The sequence below is a fragment of the Microtus oregoni genome, unplaced genomic scaffold (assembly GCF_018167655.1).
Source record: "Microtus oregoni isolate MIOR12 unplaced genomic scaffold, Mior012 000026F_ref0000081, whole genome shotgun sequence".
Lineage (NCBI taxonomy): Eukaryota > Metazoa > Chordata > Mammalia > Rodentia > Cricetidae > Microtus > Microtus oregoni.
This window is the reverse complement of record NW_024543085.1, coordinates 30,685,785-30,702,352: the sequence shown is the minus strand read 5'-3', so window position 1 is coordinate 30,702,352 and position 16,568 is coordinate 30,685,785. Positions and strand designations below refer to the sequence as shown.

Below are 16,568 nucleotides of genomic sequence, written 5' to 3'. Positions count from 1 at the left end.
GCTCCCAACTCTTCAGAAGGTCCAAATTTTTCACAATAACTTGGGGAAAGTGGTATTTAGAAAAGACTAAATTCATGCCTTGTACCGAACAAACAGTTTGTCAAAGCTACAATAGTAGTAATTATGAAGAGAACATGCCTTTTTTAATTACCAGCTCCAGTATACTGATTAACACAGGGAGAATGAATTAAAAGCCCTACATTAGCTTAGTCCTTTCTAAGGAATAGAAAGCCTTTCCTATAAATGCTAAAACTTTAAGTCAAAGTACCTAAAACCTGCTTCTTTTCCCTTTGCTTTGCAGAGGACCCAGATAACCTTTCTCTCCAAGCCTCATGCACCATCAGGCCCTCCAATTCATGAAGAAGCAATTCTGGTCAGCCGTACTGCTGATGCTAACGGCATCACTCCCTCCCACACACTTTCCCACAGCCCTGCTGACCTCTGAGTCAGCCCCCTGCACTCCTGGAAGAACTGAAGAGAACAAAAAGGGCCAGTAAGGGGGCTCAGTGTGTAAAGTCTCTTGCCACCAAGCTCACTAACCTGAGACCCTCAAGGTGAAAAGAAAACCAACTCTCCAAGCTGTTCTCTGAACCCTGTGCAAGCTATCCTTTCCTTCGGAAGCTTCTTAGGTATGGATGGTCAGTAGGTTCACATCTACTTATCTGTATGTGGGTACTCTCGTGCCACCATGCACACAAGGACAACATGCTAGCGTGAGTTCCCTACCTCCACCAAGTATGTTCCAAAACTCAAACTCAGGCAATCATCAGTCTTGGCAGAAAACACTTTTATGCATGGAGCCATCTTGCTGCTGGCCCAATGCTGTGTTCTTGGTGACAGACAATGGGCTGGAGGGAGAGGTCAGTGGCAGATCATTTGCTACCAAGAGTGAGACCCTAGGTTCACCCTAGGATCGTAAAAGACAGAAGAGGCCCAGTGCAGCGGCAGGCAGGAGGCTGGCATTCTGCACCCAATTATATGCTCCCTCATCGCCCTAGACTTGTGCCTACTAACAGGACATTTCCTAGTTATTGCTAGTGTGCAGCTGGTGGGCAGACAACCACTTTCAACATCTAACAGTGATGTGGGAGTGTCATATATCAATCTGTTGATTTCATTGGTTAAGCAATAAACTGCTTGGCCCTCATAGGTTAAAACATAGGTGGGTGGAGTAAACAGAACAGAATGCTGGGAGAAAGAAGCTGAGTCAAGGAGTCGCTATGATTCTCCCACTCCAGACAGACGTAGGCTAGAATCTCCCTGGTAAGTGTACCTCGTGGTGTTACATAGATTAATAGAAATGGGTTAAGAGGCTGAAACTAAGGGGCCAAGCAGTGTTTAAAAGAATACAGTTTCCGTGTAATTATTTTGGGGCATAAGCTAAAGCTAGCTGTGCAGGCGGCGGGGGTGCCGGGGACGCAGCCCCGCCGCTCCAATTATTACAACATAACAATGACCAAGTCTTTTAATGAAAATGCTTAAAGCTGGAGAAATTATATTGTAAGATTTCAAAACAAAAGACATCAACTCTAACACCATGGACTGACAGCAATGCTCTGCACCCATGTGAGAGCCTCAGCCCTCCTGCAGCCTCTTGTGTAGAAGGCTAAAAGTGTAGGGGGAAGGGAAACTGCACCTCCAGTGGTGGACACGGGAGAGCAGTGATTATGCAATCTTTTCCTCGGTGCTAACCACACTAATGAGAATAGATGTGGATGATTAATTTGGAAACTGTCACACTCCTTTCAAAGAAACCAAGATGGATTGTGCTGCCATTTGAAATGCAGGAAAGAAAGGCAAAAGCTAACTTCGGGAGATAGCGCAATGTTTTTGAGGCATTTCTGTTTGCACAGCATGAACGTGGCTGTAGTTCACGATCCACTCTGCTGCGGAGACCTGAACATCACAAAGGCTCAAAACAAACTGCTTTAACTGTGTGTTCAGAATCTCTCCAGGGGAAAACCATGAATATCAAAACGTTTTTATGTCAAAAGGCTGACCATACATTTGTTTTGTTATTTTTTAAAAAGTATTTTATTGTTCACAAGTAAGGGTGAAATAAGGCAGGTTTACAGAAAAGATGTCCATATATCAAGAAAGAAATAGCAAAATATCTTTTGGTCATAATTTAGAAATAAAGTCATCTATAAAAAGGAGATGGTTTTCCTCAGTTCATCTCTTCCACAGAAGAGCATAAACATGGCTCTCAACTCCTCGATATCCTCAGCAGGCCACGGATGCGTCTGACAAGGGCCTGGATGAAACTGTAGCGGGAGCGAACTTTGGAATATAACCCTTCAATGTCCAGCAGCTTCTTTTGTAGTGATTCTCCAAAAGCATTGATGGCATCAGACTGAAGCTGGAGGTAACACAGACACCTTTTATTATTATGTTGCTTTCTCTGGTATATCATTCTGTGTCTTTCCACTTAAAACACTGACATACTACTCTAATGTGGTCTTTCGTATATAAAAAAAAGGTGGGCATATACTTCAGGGGCAGACTAGCATGTGCAAGGATGCCCACCTCACCCACACATAAATTCAGAAAAGGCACTTCCCTAATGTAAAACACTATCAGATTTTTGTAATGGGGTACCAAATTAATTAAAAATTTACATTCCTATCTTAGAATGTTTTTGTGGTTTTTATTCCTGTACAAATATATATAAGTTAAAGGTATATCTTAAATAGCAACAATTGTTGATGCTGATAAACAGACAAGACATATAAAAAATGGCTCCTAAAAGTCATACTAAAAGTTATTAAGGGACTAGAGAGATGGCTCAATGGTCAGGAGCATTCACTGGCTGCTCTTCCAGGGGACCTAAGTTCAATTCCCCAGCACCAGCATGGCAGCTCACAACCATCTGAAACTTCAGTTCTAGGGGACTTGATGCCCTTTTGTAACCTCTGTGGGTATCAGGAGCACACATGGTACACAGACACACGTGCAAACAAGACACCCACAAGTAAAATAAAAATAAGTATTTTAAGTTGTTGAGCAAGTGCCAGGCTAGTGATGGGTAAGCTGTTAAGAGCACTTGCTACATTTACAGAGAAACAAAGCTCAATTTCCAGCACCCATATCAGGTAGCTCACAGTCACGTCCTCTAACTCCAGTTCCAGGGGATCTGAAGCCTTCTTCTGGCCTACTCGGGTACCAGGCATGCACACGGTGCACATACATATACCCAGACAAAGAATTCTTTAAAACAAAAAAGGAGTGAAGTGTCTTTAGGGAATAAAAAGAAACTTTTACTTTCTATTTTTATCAACAAACTAGATTTCCCTTTTACAGAGAAAAGTATATGAGGACAAAAACCTTACCTGGTCTATATCATGTTGGCTCACTACAGCCAGCCCGCTTCTGAAGTCCAGGTTGGGTTCTGAAGAAAAGGAATCTGGAGAGGAGAGGCAGAGTGAGGAGCTCGGCAAGCACGCGTCTACTGCACAGCAGAGTGACCCGCCAGCAGTGGAACATGGCTCAGCTTTAAGCACTGGACGCCTGGCGGGCACATCCCAGTCCAGGACAGGTCTCAGCCTTCCTTTAGGAGTCTAATGTGTGTTCATCCATTCCAGAGCCATTATGCTCCAGAATAATTTCCCAAGGGCAAAAAGTAAAACACAAAAACAGCTGTGTTGATTATTTAGCTCTCCAGCCCCCGATTCCAAGTACTCTGAAACATAAAACTTAAGGTCGCTTGGAGTAGTTAGTGGTGTGCATCCACCATCTAGTTACTCAGGAGTCTGGATCAACTGAGCCCTGACTGGGAAATAAAACAAGATCTTGCTGCAAACAAACAAACAAACGAACAAAAATAGAAAGAAGTAGCTGGCTTTTCAGGGCTGAAAACTGTAGATGCATTCCTGGCTCATTTCTTTTGAGAGCAGCTTACCTTGTAGTCTTCTGCTTTTAAATAAAGTTCTAGAGGCAAACAGCGAATCTTGGGAATCCGTTGGAGTGCAGTGTAACAAGTAGTACTCCAGATGGCGCCAAAGAATAAACAGGCAGGTCTCTATGATAACTGGAGTCAGATTAAAGAAGAATCTCATCACGTGCATTTTACAAACCAGTTTCCAAGGGGGAGGAAAGAAGAGCCTGTGCTTGATTATGCACCATGAACGCTCTCACAGACAGGGATGAAGTTCCACTGAACATGGTCCAGAAAGAGCTCCAATGTGAACTGTGGCAGGCGAGGCCTACAGGCTACTGTGCCAGCAGCCTCTTGCCACACAGAAAGCATCTGCAGATTTATAGCACTCTAGAAAGTGAGAATAAAAATAGCAATATGGAACTACCTCAGGTGTTCACTGGGCAAAAGAGAGGCCACAAAACAGGAATTATGTCCTTTCCAAAATGGTTTTGGTAACTCAGAGGAAGCACCGCCACCCTTTAAGGTTTGCACTTTGGGCTGTGGCTGCAGAAGGATACAGGAGCAGAGGGACAGCAGCTTGGCACGATTATTGATCAGTTTCACCAGACGGCGCCTCGCTAAGACACACTTCTGCGCACTAGAGATTTTATCGAGACCAGCAGGCATCACAGACTGGCACAGCTAAGTAAGAGAAAGAGTATAAATGATAACAACTTAAACAAAATAATATACTATCAACAGGTCATTATAGTAAGAACTGTGAAAACACTCAAATGTATTTATATAGCTTTGTGGACAAGTTTATCATCCAAAAACTGGGAGTTAAAGAAGCAGTCAATTCCCACATGAATGTTTACTTGCTGTCTTTGAAAATCTGTTTGACAGACAGACACTGCCAACCCACAAGTGTCCCACCAGCCCTTAGTGTCCTATTAGATGAAAACAAACAGCCCTTTCAAAGCAGTAGATAAAAAGACTGCATGGATTGTCAGTTAGCTTCAGGAGAAAATAGAATGGTGGATCAGGACTGACATGGAAATTCAGTACAACATGAAGATGCTGAACAGACCAAGTTCTACTGCAAAAACATATGCAATAGGAAGCCCCATTTCTCTGCGGCTTTGAAGAGATTATTGGAAGCTCTTTACAGGGGCAGCCACCCTCCCATTTTCTTAAGAAGGAGATACTTGGCTGGTTCTGAAATCAAGAGGTCCATGCTTCTGAGGTGCATACAAAGGAAAGTAAGTGCAGATCCTTTAGTAGCACTGAGTCTATCTTCTTTACTCCCGAGCCCAAGCCTCATACCTGGGCCCTTGTTGGTACAGCAACAACTTCAAGTCCCACAGCTCATTACAAGGTTCATACCTCTTTTATCTCATCTGGGGGAAGTTGCTCTACATTCTGTAGCTTGTTGAGACTGCGTCGGTGGCTGTCATAATAGCTAAAGAAATCACTGGCACTCTGTTTCAGCAGGTAGACAATAATGCCCAAGCCAGGCAGGCGCCAATATGGAACCACTGGAACCTGGGTATCTAATAGGTAAGAGAAAACAGTGTTCCACTTACACACATTTTCTATGGATTCCGTTTGTTTGTGTTAAAAGGGGAGAACATGAATGCAGTCCTCTACTACCACAAATTACACAGTGAGTTGGGGAACTCACAGGGGTCAGCATACCTAGAGATCAATGGATGAGCCTCACCCTGGAAAAACAACCTTCTATGAGTTTAAGTCATCTGTAAAAATTACAGATGCTCTATAATTTAGGTCATGTAGACTATAATTAATAACCCAAGACCACAGTTAAACACTACTGCTGGAGCCGGAGAGATGGTTCAGTAGCGAAAAGCACTGGCTGCTACTCGCAGGGGTATCCAGTTCAGTTCCCAGCACCCACATAGTGGCTCACAACTGCCTTCGGATGCAGAAGATCTGATGTCTCTCCTGGCCTCCAAAGGCAGTGCACACAAATGGTACAGGCAAAACACCCATGCACACAAAATAAAAAGCGATCTCAAAGTTAATAAATAAACACCCCTGCTAAAACACAAGTAATTAAGGGCTTCTGTAGTCACATGATTACCACTGGACTCCTTGACAAGGTAAAGAAAACAGCTAGTGAGCACCCTTTATTAGGTGGAAATCAAGGCTTTATAAAAATTACACACCCACCCAACCACATGTGCTTTTCAAAGGCTTATGTATATGAGTGTTTTGCCTTCATGTATGAATGTGCACATGGCATGCCTATGGATGGTGCGAGCCACCATGTAGGTGCTGTGAACTGAACCTGAGTCCTCTTCAAGAACAGTGGTATCTGCTCAGCCCCAGTCCCAAACCATAAACACACACACACACACACACACACACACACACACACACTTTTAGGTGTTCTTGACCGAAAGTGAAACAACTTACACCTCATTCAATGGTTGCAGTTACAAGTATTTACCTCTAATCTGCACTGTTCTGGTTGCTGAACTGACAGCTTTAAGTCATTCTTCCTAAGAAATACCTGAAAAATTAACTGGATTCCATTTTAACCTGTCTCACTACAACAGCTCCCTCTGGTAGCAAAACACAGCAACTTACCTTTTACTTGGCTGCTTTTTAGTGAGGGTACTAAGAAACAGTTTAGGAATAGCCTGAGCTACAAATTAGTTTTAAGAATAGCCTAGGGTACATAGGAAACACTGTCTCAAAGAACAGAAATAAAGTCACTGGTGGGTGACTTTAAATCAAAAGGGGACAGGATTCCTAAATATTCTATACCCAAACTAGTTAAGCAACCTGGACTTCTTGAAGCAAGTAAGACTCCTTGGAAATCACCAACTTCCATTATCGCTAAACCAGTATTCAACAGCTTTATCTTTTGTGTGATCCACAGGATGGTAACCTTACCTTCACTACTGGCTTGTGAAGACAACAGAGGCTAAGTCAGCCTACCTAGCACCTACAAGTTTATTATCATGTGACAAAAATGTGGAGCATACACGACCCACTTAGACACTGAATCACTGAATTCAGCATGAACTGGTTTAGCACACAAAGCTAACTTACTGAGTGAGCATACATTCCACCCAGCTAGCTTCCTCTCAATACTAAGGGCTTTCTTTGGGGTCTCTGGTATTATTTAAAACTACACTCTCTTACATGGCTTTTCTAGTTTTAGGCTTAAAAATCCAAGACTTTCCTTATTCTCTGTGCTTCCGGCCTCACAGACAGATCTAAAATGGTACCCCCGACACTTTCTTTAAAAAGTCATTTTAAACCAAGTGGTGGTTTCACATGCCAGCACACAGGAGGAAAAAGCAGGTGGGTCTCTGAGTTTGAGGCCAGCATGGTCCACAGAGTGAGTTCCAGGACAGTCGGGGCTACACAGAGAAACCCAGTCTCAAAAAAACCAAAAACACAGGGGGGAAAGTTTTAAAAATTTTTAAAAATTTCCCATTAGTAATTCATCAAGAATAAACCGTGTCTCATTGGAGGCAAGATGCAGAGCTGCATCCTACTCCTAACGATGCTGTTCCTCAGATATGGTAAACAAAAACCCCCGGCTCACCTTGCCGTGGCCCATCTCTGTTAATGGTCTCTGAGAGGCTAGGGGTGAAGAGACACACAGCATTCTGGAAGGTAGGGGAGCTCTGTAGCATGAGTGATTGGCAATATTCCATTACATTGGCACAAATCTACAATGGAAGAAAAGGAATGACTAAAATGTTAGCCTAAAAATTCCCCAAAGTCACAAAAATTTAGAGTACAGAACAAGGTCATAAATCAATATGTAAAATTACATACAACTGTTATTTTTATCAAAATTTCCAAAACCATAAAAACTCCAGGTGCCATTTTTTCCCTTCTTACCTGCTGCATGGCCAGCTCTATCTCATCTTTCTTGTTTACCCGATCTCCCTCCACATTATCGTCCTGAAATTTAAACTGCCGCAGTCGGTCAGAGCCACCAAAGCGGCTCAGCAGTCCTAAGCACTGGCGCTAAGGAAGAAAGACACGCTGTTCACTCCGGGATGAAGGAATTTAACATCAGTTACCCCATTTTACTTGAGGTAGAAGGGGGAAAAATTCAGTGGGGAGCAGAATTATTCTTGAAATCATCTGATAGCTTATTTCCTACTAAGACAACTAAGGTAAGCGTGCTAAAATTCACCGCTTTTCAAAGGGAATTTTTTTCCCCACAAAATATCCCCAATATAACCTAAATGTCTCTTGAAGAAAATTTATGTCCTATATAAAAATATTCACTAATCCTTTCTGAGACAGTTATAAAAAGAAATACAAGTTAATGAACAAATGCAAACTGCAATAAGAAGGCAATGACAAGACGGTCAGTAACAAACCCCACACATAGTCTTACCAGGACTAAAGACGGTCAGTAACAAACCCCACACATAGTCTTACCAGGACTAAAGACGGTCAGTAACAAACCCCACACATAGTCTTACCAGGACTAAAGACGGTCAGTAACAAACCCCACACATAGTCTTACCAGGACTAAAGACGGTCAGTAACAAACCCCATACATAGTCTTACCAGGACTAAAGATGGTCGGTAACAAACCCCACACATAGTCTTACCAGGACTAAAGACGGTCAGTAACAAACCCCACACATAGTCTTACCAGGACTAAAGAGGGTCAGTAACAAACCCTACACATAGTCTTACCAGGACTAAAGACGGTCAGTAACAAACCCCACACATAGTCTTACCAGAACTCAAACTTAAAGACGGTCAGTAACAAACCCCATACATAGTCTTACCAGGACTAAAGACGGTCAGTAACAAACCCCACACATAGTCTTACCAGGACTAAAGACGGTCAGTAACAAACCCCACACATAGTCTTACCAGGACTAAAGACGGTCAGTAACAAACCCCACACATAGTCTTACCAGGACGCAAACTTAAAGACGGTCAGTAACAAACCCCACACATAGTCTTACCAGGACTAAAGACGGTCAGTAACAAACCCCATACTCTTACCAGGACTAAAGACGGTCAGTAACAAACCCCATACTCTTACCAGGACTAAAGACGGTCAGTAACAAACCCCATACTCTTACCAGGACTCAAACTTAAAGGTGAGACTCCATTTTCTGGGGACTCCCTGAGAGGTTAGGAATTTACAGGCAGACAACATGCAAGTGTAAGGGCCTGGATGGCTCCTCAGTAGGTAAAGGCCAAGCCTGACAACCTGGGCTTGACCCCTGGGGCCTATGTATAGGAGGACAGACTCCCTCCCATAAGTTGTCCTCCGACATCCAGGTGTACACAATGGCACATGTGTGTGCATATACAAACACAATAAACAAAGTAATAATTTTAAGAATTCAATGTAAATATTGCCAGCTTAAGTACTTTCCCCTGTGTTTTCTGCTTTTACAGATAAAACAGACCTGTTCCAATATTCCCAGAGGCTACCTAAAAGGTCTTTTTCTCCCTTTTGATGAAAAAAAGTACAAAAGGTGAAAACTGGGTGTGTGTGTGTGTGTGTGTGTGTGTGTGTGTGTGTGTGTTATGTCCTTCTGGAAAGTTATTTAATAATATGATGTCAAAACATACCATGTGTATGTACTTGAACCTAACTACATGTAATTTGAACAGGTACATGAGTTAGGACTAGGACTTCAAATTCAGTGCCTTGCACAAGCTAGAAAAGCACTCTTTTATTGAGCCCTGACATTTTTTTTTTAAAAAAAACTTGGAAAAATAGATTATGAAAAGGTAACTGGTTAAGAAGATTATTATATAAAAACAGAATGTAAAGTCTTACATGTAATTATTTTATAGCTAGTAAGAGGGGACAATGTTTAGGTCAAAGCAGACCAGTAGGCTCTTAAAAAGTCTTTCATAAAATATCTAATTGATGAACTAATACATTTCAATATGCTAAAAGAAGATTATATGCATGAAGAATTTCGGGATAAACTAGTAATAATAAACACACACACACACACACACAAAACAACACTTTCTTTTTTTTTTTTTGAGACAGGGTTTCTCTGTAGCTTTGGAGCCTGTCCTGGAACTAGCTCTTATAGACCAGGTTGGCCTCGAACTCACAGAGATCGGCCTGCCTCTGCCTCCCAAGTGCTGGGCTTAAAGGCATGTGTAGCAACTTTTAAAAAGGCAAAGCATTTAGTAGGTGAAGGCAGGAAGAACAACAGTTTAAGGCCTGACTGCCTCAAAAAGTCTGCCCCAGAGCAGGAGGGTAGGGTCAGCTGTCAACTGTAGAAAAACAAAACGCTGCAAAAAAACCTGACACAGCTTTGTAGATCCAGGGCTGGAAGCAAAGGAATGAGGACTGCTACAAGTTCAAGGCCAGCCTCATCCACATAGAAAGTCCCAGGCCAGCCAGGGCCACACAGCAAAAACCAACCAAACAAACAAACAAGATAGTAAAATTAACAGTTGCTCATAGCTTACTCATCAACAACATTTAATCATAATAGCAAAACACTGAACATTAATATAAAAACCCTGTGATACAGTTGTGTTAAAGCTTTAGCAGTGTGTTCCAGGAAATGCTGGAAGAAGAGCAGGGCTAAAGAACTAAATCTTCACCTGCAGTAGAAAAGTCAGAAGGTGATTCTGGGAACATCAAGTAATTGAATGGCACAGGTCATTCAGAGTCATCAAAGGACCCATGAAACAGCGGAAAGGGCAGCTCTAGTCTAGGGGACAGCATCTTAAAATGACTATTTCAAGAAATAAGTCAGTTACCTGAAATCTTCCAATATGTCCCTGGAGCTCCATTAAGGATCCTTCATTTACGTCAACATCGAGTTCACTTAACATACCTGTAAAACATGGCCTATGTGTAAGGTAGCTAGTGTTATAATAAAAACACTATAGAGTGCTTCTGGAATTTATATCCTCTACATGCACAAGCAGACTCCTGCCATCAAAGTTGGGAGAAACAGAATTTTCCAAAGGCTGAGCATCTTTCATAGATTAGCAACACTAGCACAAGGGCATTCACACTACCTAAAACCTACGAAGGTACTTTCAAAGGTGTTTTTAACAGTTTAAGAAAAACCTTTATTTAAAACTTTCAGGAGGAGAAGAAGGAGGGGAAACTGTGGTCAGTATGTAAAATAAATGAAAAGAATCCAAAAAGAAAAAAACCTTCAAACTTTCTAAAATCAGCAATCAGTACTTCCTATTAAGCAGTGAGAGCTTAGACTTACAAGATGAATGAACTTTAACCCTCCTCCTAACAATGAAGTGGAGGAGGAGCTAACTTACGCCGTAAACACAAAGGAGAATAAGCTGCAGGACAAGCTCTGAGCCTCAGCTCAGGACCTGGCTGCTCCCTGGGAAGCAGCATGGAGGAATGAGGATAAATTCATGGAACACGTGCGGACCCTAAGCATACTGAGGAGTTAAGACTGGGGAAAATCAGGAGGAGGCCCTTGCAATACCTGCACTACACCATGGGATGTGGTAGAGGCAGGAAGGGGGACTGTCCTGGAGTCAAACTCTGACCTCCACTACTGAGAAGACCCCAATCCCCTCAGAGCAGCAAGGCTCCAAGTATTCTGAGAGGAACTGCACCCAGTCTTAATCAACTCTCCCACCCAGAGGGCTCAAATACAGACACAGCCACAAAGAGGCAAAGTGCTAGAGACAGCAGACCAGGGGCTGTCTCACAGAAATAGAGGAAGTGTAGTTAAGTGTACAGGCTCCGAATGCACACTGCCTGGGACTCTGTAACAGTCCCGTGCTTCAAATCCCTCACCTATAAATAACGACAGCCCAACCTCTCAAGAGCCTTGCATACTCGAGCTGACCACCATGCTGGGGAAAGCAGCGCCAGCACGTACCTAAGGAACATGTTACAGGGTCCCAGGCATTGCATGTGCTGAGGGGACAAGCCTCATCACCTGCGCTATCATTCAAGATCACTGGCAGCACCAAGCAACCTTAAACACAAGGGGACCCAGTGAATATACCTTCTCCTTCAGAGAAGAGGCCTGCAGTGAAAATTTAAAACACCAAGACTGACTTTAGGGTGCTGGCTTTAGAATTTACATAGTATAGAAATTATACTTAAGAACAAAAGTGACAAAAAATTCATCATTTCCTAGCATTTTTCTTAATCATGGCAACCTCTTAATAACTAGTTTTCCTATACTCTTTATTTTATTTTTGGTTTTTCAAGACAGGGTTTCTCTGTAGCTTTGGTGCCTATCCTGGAACTAGCTCCTGTAGACCAGGCCTGCCTCTGCCTCCCAAGTGCTAAGATTAAAGGTGTGCACCGCCACAGCCCGACTTAATTTTTTTCTACACTCGTGAAATATTTCTAGAATTAAAAGAAATTCCTCTTATTTCTCTTTAATAAGCAGCCCTGGCTTTCCTGGAACTCGCTCTGTAGACTAGACTGGCCTCAAACTCACAAAGATCCTCCTGTCTCTGCCTCCCGAGTACTGAGATTAAAGGTGTGCACTACCACCACCCAGCTTTCAATAAGCTTTTAATCCATTAAATGCATGTAAAATTCTTCTAAACCAGCAAATTGAAGGGTAATACTGCGCTCGTCTATCACCTCTGCATGCTGCGATCCCAATACATGCAGTGCAGTGTCTGCAAAGCTATTTACCAAATGCAGGTAATGAGACCCTGATGCTTTTTAATTATCTCCTTGAACTTTTTGATTATTTTGAGTATATGGTTGGTATAAGTATAAACTTATTACTTAATAAAGGTAGTCGAATGTCTCCGGTACCAAGTTCAAGTCAGTTGCATGGTAACTGCAGAGTAATAGAAACGTCTCTCCTCAGTCTGTGCCAGTCTGTAGAGAATTAACTTGCGCTCAACATAACCAACTCACCAGGAAGTGCTGCTTTACTTATGATTCCTGTCAGCAGAGCTAATTCCTGCAAGGAGCCGGCGCTAACATCATGACAGCGCAGGATCGCCTGGATGGTGTCGGAATGCGAAATGAGAAACTGCAGCACCTGAGCGGCCCAAGATGGAGGAGGAAGAGAAGAAAACTACATCATATGTATAATTCATCTTTTCAGCAAGGAACTGTATGCAATGAAGAACGAGAGAAGCAGCTGCTTTCTCAACTTAAACAGCTCATTCCCTCACAAAGCAAAATATAACCACACCTTACCACAAAGCTCAACTAGTCAAAGTTTGCATATTAACACAGCAGAGCTATCTGTAGAAGACCATGACTTAGAAACACTGCGTGAAAACACCTATTTTACTTCTTTTGCTTTATTTAAAAGGAATCAAGAGAATTTCATATGAATGGGCATAAAATGGTCACTAAACTCAAAGAAGTCACTCTTTGTAAGCCTGACTCGGGTAGCATGCTTCAACCATGAAAGCTCTTGTTACATTGATAAAGCAAGAACGAAAGCGACAGATTCTTCCGTCCTTCTTCTGCCTTTGTTATTGTCTGCAACACTCCCGAGGAAAAGTGGAGGTGCGGGAGTGTGCGGGTAGAAGTGGGGAAGGATCACTTAATCTAGTAAGGAAGCAGTCCAGGAAACCCCGAGTTTAAAGCATGAGCTCAAAGCCATTCTGAGTACCAAAGGATGTCCCTTGGGCTGCTGCAGGGCAAATAAGGCATCGCTGTAGAAACCACAACCACTACCTGGGGAGCCAACTCTGACTGCAATGTAGGAAAACACAAAATATCAGAAGCAAAAGCAACTCATTACCTCATGCTGTTAAAAAAAAATCACGTGTAAATATGATACTTTATTTTATACTTTTTATTTTTGTTGGAAACAGGGTCTCATAGAGTCCAAGAAGGCCTTGAACTAGCCACCTAGCTGTGGAAGACCTTGAACTCTTGATCCTCCTGCCTTACTTCCTAAGTGTTTGGATGACAGGAATGTATAGCCATACCCAGTTTTAGGGGCTTTGTTTTCATTATTTTGAGACAGAATTTCACTGCATAGCCAGGCTAATTCATTTTATGGCCTCAGCCTCCCTAGCACTGGACTTATAAATACACACTACTACACAAGGTTCCTCTTTTGTATTTTCTATAGACCTTGTGGTGGTTTGGATGAAAATGACCCCATAAGCTTATATGTTTGAATACTTGGCCCCAGTTGGGGTAACTGTTTAGAAAGAATGGCCTTGTAGGAAGAGGTGTGTCACTGAGGGAGGGTCTGGAGGCTTGAAAAGATACACACCATTCCCAGTGTGCTCTCTCTCTCTCTCTGCCTCCTACAAGATGTGAGTTCTCAGCTGCCCCTGTGGCCATGCCTTTGCTCTGCCATCGTGGACTCTAACCCCCTGAAACTGCAAGCTCAATTAAACCCTCTTTTTTAAGTTGCCTTGGCCTTGGTCATGTGTTTGCCAAAGCAATAGAGGTGGTGCAGACCTTTAATCCCAGCACTCAGGAGGCAGAGGCAGGTGGATCTGAGAGTTCGAGGCTAGTCTGGTCTACAAGAGCTAGTTCCAGGACAGCTAGGGCTGTTCACAGAGAAACTCTTGTCTCAAAAAAACAAATAAAAAAATAAGAAAGAAAAGAAAAAGAAAAATGAAAAGCAACTAAGACAGGCCTACTATACCCTCTCTAAATCCCTGGCTAAAATACATCTTAAATGTCATCTTATTCCTATCAGGATAACTGCTTACTTTTCTACAGAAATAAATTTCAATCTCTTGTTTTCCATCTCAGGATTCTACTAAGCAGCTACAATGTTCACTCACACAAGATTACAAAAACTGGTCAGATGCTTTATACTCTGCTTTGCCACTAACAGGATGGACATGACTTCACGTGAGCTTTCCATCTACAGAATCTCTGCATTTCTAAATGTAGGCTCTGCATTAGTGACTTCTGTACAAGTGTTCACCTTACCTGTCCTGCTGCCTGCAAGTGCTGGGCTATACTCGACGTGAGGATGACCTGGCATAGCTGGAGGGCTGGAAGAAGAATTTGTCGGTATCGATCCACGGGCGTTGGGATGAACATCGGGGGGTCTCTCATACCAAACATGCTTGATTCATTTCAAACAACAAGGAGAGAGCAATACTGCATTTAAGATAGGGTCCTAAAAATTCACTATTATTTACATGCTAAATTATAAACACTTATATGTTAAAATCTTTAAACAAAATAAAATGAGTGGAACAGAAGCAGAACACAAAAAGATGCTTTATGTAGACAAGGGATTCTATGTCAGGATCTAAAAGTATTTAACTCAAAACTCTCTTTACAGACAAAGAAATAGTTAACTTTCGTGTTTAAAACTTGTAGTTTAGGGGGCTGGAGTGATGGCTCAGCGGTTAAGAGCATTGCCTGCTCTTCCAAAGTACCCAAGTTCTATTCCCAGCAACCACATGGTGGCTCACAACCATCTGTAATGAGGTCTGGTGTCCTCTTCTGGCCTGCAGGCACATATGCAAACAGAATATTGTATCCATAATAAATAAGTAAATATTAAAAAAAAAGATTTAAAAGAAACCCTTGTAGTTTAGTATGAGAATATCCTTTCTCCTGAGTAAAACAGTTCTGTATTTAGCCTAAATAAGCTTAGACACTAATTTGCCAATGGCTTTTCTTTGAGTTTAAGCAATAACTAAGCTCACCTTAAGTAACTGTTATTGCTAGGAAGATATGCTGATTGCCTATCAATGCTGCCATCCTGTACACTGTGGGAGGGGGAACCAGAGCTCATGGGAAGATTCAGCTCTAAAAGTGTTTGTGTGACTTACAAACCTGACAACCAGATCTCAATCCCTAGATCCCACACTGAAAGGAGAGAAGCAACTTCCAAAAGTTGTTCTCAGACCTCCACACACACTGTAGTGCCTGCAAGCCACACACACCCCAAATAAATAAAATTAAATTTAAAAAACCAAATTTAAAAATTAAATTTAAAAAACTGAATGACTAAACTGACATCTGCTGAAAAACTTGAAACTTAAGGCTGGGCAGTAGTAGTGCACGCCTTTAATCCCAACACTCAGGAGGTAGAGTTTAGGGGGATCTCTGTGAGTTCAAGGCCTATAGATTGGTCTATAATGGGAATTTCAGGACAGGTAGAGATGTTACACAGAGAAACCCTGTCTTAAAAAAACCAACCAACCAAACAAACAAAAAAAAAACCATCCTGAAACTTTTCTTCTCCGTGATTTTGTTCCTTATACAACCCAGGCTAGCCTCAAGCTCACAATCCTCCTGCCTCAGTCTCCCAAGTGCTAGTCTTACAAGCAGACGTGTACTACCACACCTACCAACAAGGTTTAAGTGTACTATTATTTTAGAAGGCCCCTGACTAGAAACAAGTATCTATAGAACTCATATAAAATAAGGCTGGCAAGGTAACACGGGCTAACAGAATTTTCACCCTCTCTCTCACACACAGCACACTACTCCTCTGAAATGGAAAGAATTGGTCCCACCTACTTTTTACTATCTTGGGAACTTCCACTTACAAGAAAATGACAAAGGCATGCAACACTCCCTAACCCTTAGGAAAATTATCTTTGTGATTTCCATTATTCCTTTACAATCCTTTGCTAGGAGTGTAAACAAGCTGGTTCGTGTGGACACTTACCCATGTGGGTCCATCTCTGGGCGCATGTCATATACCTGGCACTGTGCTAGCCTCACAACCACCCCAGACCTTAGGAGCTCCAGTGCACCTTGCTGTAACTTAGCCACTCTTGTGAGAAACGCCTGCAAAGTTAAGAAAGG

At 42.3% G+C, this 16,568-nt stretch overlaps 1 protein-coding gene and 1 pseudogene across 2 annotated transcripts in view; both read right to left on the bottom strand.

The window, feature by feature from the left end:
* Positions 1 to 2,015: 2,015 nt before the first annotated feature.
* Positions 2,016 to 16,568, bottom strand: part of Nup205 (nucleoporin 205) — a 73,166-nt gene continuing 58,613 nt past the window's right edge. Inside the window, exons 33-43 of one of the 2 annotated variants that reach the window (XM_041675657.1) lie at positions 16,429 to 16,550; positions 14,727 to 14,865; positions 12,726 to 12,888; positions 10,616 to 10,692; positions 7,742 to 7,870; positions 7,440 to 7,566; positions 5,243 to 5,409; positions 4,435 to 4,558; positions 3,899 to 4,027; positions 3,330 to 3,403; positions 2,016 to 2,359 (exon numbers count right to left, since the gene is read on the bottom strand). In XM_041675657.1, coding sequence (XP_041531591.1) covers positions 2,207 to 2,359; positions 3,330 to 3,403; positions 3,899 to 4,027; positions 4,435 to 4,558; positions 5,243 to 5,409; positions 7,440 to 7,566; positions 7,742 to 7,870; positions 10,616 to 10,692; positions 12,726 to 12,888; positions 14,727 to 14,865; positions 16,429 to 16,550 — 1,404 coding nt within the window. In that variant the 3' untranslated portion in view covers positions 2,016 to 2,206. The remainder of the gene's footprint in view (positions 2,360 to 3,329; positions 3,404 to 3,898; positions 4,028 to 4,434; positions 4,559 to 5,242; positions 5,410 to 7,439; positions 7,567 to 7,741; positions 7,871 to 10,615; positions 10,693 to 12,725; positions 12,889 to 14,726; positions 14,866 to 16,428; positions 16,551 to 16,568) is intronic. The other variant, XM_041675658.1, reaches the window with a different exon arrangement.
* Positions 5,478 to 5,626, bottom strand: LOC121463538 (annotated as a pseudogene).